This window comes from Octodon degus, unplaced genomic scaffold, assembly GCF_000260255.1.
Source record: "Octodon degus isolate 3935 unplaced genomic scaffold, OctDeg1.0 scaffold00310, whole genome shotgun sequence".
NCBI lineage: Eukaryota > Metazoa > Chordata > Mammalia > Rodentia > Octodontidae > Octodon > Octodon degus.
Genome location: NW_004524886.1, coordinates 832,101 through 834,577, shown reverse-complemented (window position 1 = coordinate 834,577; position 2,477 = coordinate 832,101). Strand labels below are relative to the sequence as shown.

Sequence of the window (2,477 nt, the reverse complement as noted above, 5' to 3'; positions counted from 1 at the left end):
CCAAAGAGGGAAGCCACGACCTCTACTACACAAGAAGAAACTAAGGCTGAGAGCTCACTTAACGAGCAGGGTCTTGCTACACTGGCCAAGATGAGCCTGAACTTGGGATCCTCCTGCCTCAGTCTTTCAAGTAGCTGGGATTTCAGGCCTGAGCCATCCCTACCAAACTCAAGGTCAGGCTTATCTGGTGATGAAGCTAGTAGGGACACTGACCCAGGTGTGCGCATGAGGTCTGCTGGGGAGAGCACAGAGGGGAGAGTTGGGAAACAAACCCAGCTCCCAGGAACAGAAGGAGATGCTAATGCAGCCATCAGCAGGTGAGACCCACCCAGCACCCCACCTGTAGGCTCTGGGCCCTCCCACTGCCGGGCTCTCTAGTACCTGGGCCCTCACAGAGCTGGTTGGGAGATGGGCTGAGGAGGCCCAGGCCTGGTGCCAGGGCCACAGGCTGGGCATCCTGGCTCTTCACAGGGTCGCTGAGGACATCCACGGGCAGGCGGTCCTGCTCCTGGCCCACGTCAGGAGGGCCATCCCCATCGTCAATCACCACAGGGTCCTCACAGTGCTTGCGCTGCAGTCCCCAGGGAAAGAATGGCTCAGGCTCAGGGGGACCCCAGGCAAGGCCAGGCTCCTTCTGGACTTTGGATAGGGCTACCCCAGGGACTGACCACATTGCACCCAAATAGCAGCCTTTGGGGAGAAGAACTTGTTGTCCTGAGAAACCAAGTTCTAGTCTAGCTTAATCAAAGTTAGGCAGCTCAAGGCACAGGTCTCTTGCCCCAGGGGCCACAGAAAGGGGGAGTTCAGCTGTCTTCCCCCTCCCCCCCTTCTGTGCCCCTCTCACCCACTGCCATGGCCTCCCAGGCTCCCGCTCCAGCGCTTCCACGGCAGCCACGGCCTGCTCGCCACTCTCGGGCTCCTGGGCGCGCACCCAGGCCTGCACCTCGCGTGGCAGGATGGCCAGAAACTGCTCCAGCACCAGCAGCTCCAGGATCTGCTCCTTGCTGTGGCACTCTAGTCGTAGCCACCCGCGGCATAGGTCCCACAGCCTGCGCAGCGCCTCGCGGGGCCCTGCTGCCTCCTGGTAGCGGAAGCGGCGGAACAGGCGGCGTGAGGACTCCGGGCTGGGGGGCTCTCCCGGCAGGCCAGCCTTCTCTCCAGGGGGGCTCCTCATCTTCCGGGGCTCCTCACTCTCCTGGGGGGCCAGCACCAGGGGGCACAGGGCTGTGGGCATGATGGGGTTTGATGGGGGTCAGCGGCAGGAGACGACCCTATTTCCAAACAGAAATCGCTGGCTTCAACGCTGTGCGCTCCTGCAGGTGCTTCTGGTGGAGACAGGGTGACAGCCTCTGAGGCTGGGGATGAGTCAGGAGTGTGGTGTGGCTGGCCCTTACATGCAGGGACAGACACAAGCCACAAGCCCTCCCACCGGGGGCACTCGTGCAGCCTTCCTGGACCCTGGTGGTCACCATGGACAGTCAGGGCGGTGGCGTCCCCACATGCAGAGAGGCGGGTGAGGCTCAGTGGTACCTTTGGGGGCCAGGGCCCTGGGAGACCCGAGGTGGGCAGATGCGCAGAGCAGGCCACTGTCCTGTGGCTTCCAAGTGGACGTCCCTGTCCTGGCTCTCCTGGCTCTGCACCTTTTACAAGATCAGCTGGAGGAGCAAGGACAAGAGCATGGAACAGCCACACATCACGCCTGCTGGGGCAGACTCCGTGGGGAGGTGCAGGAGAGGCTGGGGCTGTCCCTAAGACAGCTGCACCCAGGTCCCCAGGCAGAAACCTACCACACTGCCCGGAAAGACCCATGCTCCAGAGGCATCCTGCCCAAATCTGCCAAACCACCGTGAAGATCCCGATCATACCTTTACTTACTCCTGCAGTGCCGGGGCTGAACCCAGGGTCTTCGCACTGAGCTGTAAACCTAGACTGAACATTTATTTTCAAGAGCTCTCACTAAGTCACTAAGTTGCCCAGGCTCACCTCCTACAGTGCCAGTGCACCACCACACCTGGCTCCTATCGTAAGCTTAAAAATAACCTTGACCTTTAACCTCGTCTTTAGCAGCCACACTGTCAAGTCCTGCTCTGTCATTAGAGGGTCACCCGGGGGCCCCTGGACACCACAGCGTCCGAGCAGTCGGGCAGATACCCAGCGACGCCCACAGCAGAGCGGCAGGGCCGCCGGAGGGCAGGGGCCACGGGCCTCGGTCGCCACGCGCGTCAGGCTGGCCGCTGGCCCCGACCCGTCTGGGCAGGTTCCTGGCCGGAGCGCGGGAACCTGACGGGGAGGTGGGCACAGGCCTCACCGCTCTGTGGGAAAAGTTGCAGAGAGGCCGAGGGCGGCAGGTCCTCTGGCCTCGACCGCCCGGCGTCCGGGCAAGCACGGCGGAGTCCGCCCGGCCGACAGCGCCGGGGCCTGCGGCTCCCGCGCGGGCGCGCTTCCCCGGGGACGGGCCTGGTTGGCGCCCAGCGTCC

At 63.3% G+C, this 2,477-nt stretch overlaps 1 protein-coding gene across 6 annotated transcripts in view; it reads right to left on the bottom strand.

Annotated features, from left to right (window-relative positions):
• Positions 1-1,986, bottom strand: part of Znf496 (zinc finger protein 496) — a 14,576-nt gene extending 12,590 nt beyond the window's left edge. For 3 of the 6 annotated variants that reach the window (XM_023707753.1, XM_023707757.1, XM_004647527.2), the window contains exons 1-3: positions 1,531-1,986; positions 845-1,325; positions 382-571 (exon numbers count right to left, since the gene is read on the bottom strand). In XM_023707753.1, coding sequence (XP_023563521.1) covers positions 382-571; positions 845-1,234 — 580 coding nt within the window. In that variant the 5' untranslated portion in view covers positions 1,235-1,325; positions 1,531-1,986. The remainder of the gene's footprint in view (positions 1-381; positions 572-844; positions 1,326-1,530) is intronic. The other 3 variants (XM_023707755.1, XM_023707756.1, XM_023707754.1) reach the window with 3 other exon arrangements.
• Between the last annotated feature and the right edge of the window lie 491 nt (positions 1,987-2,477).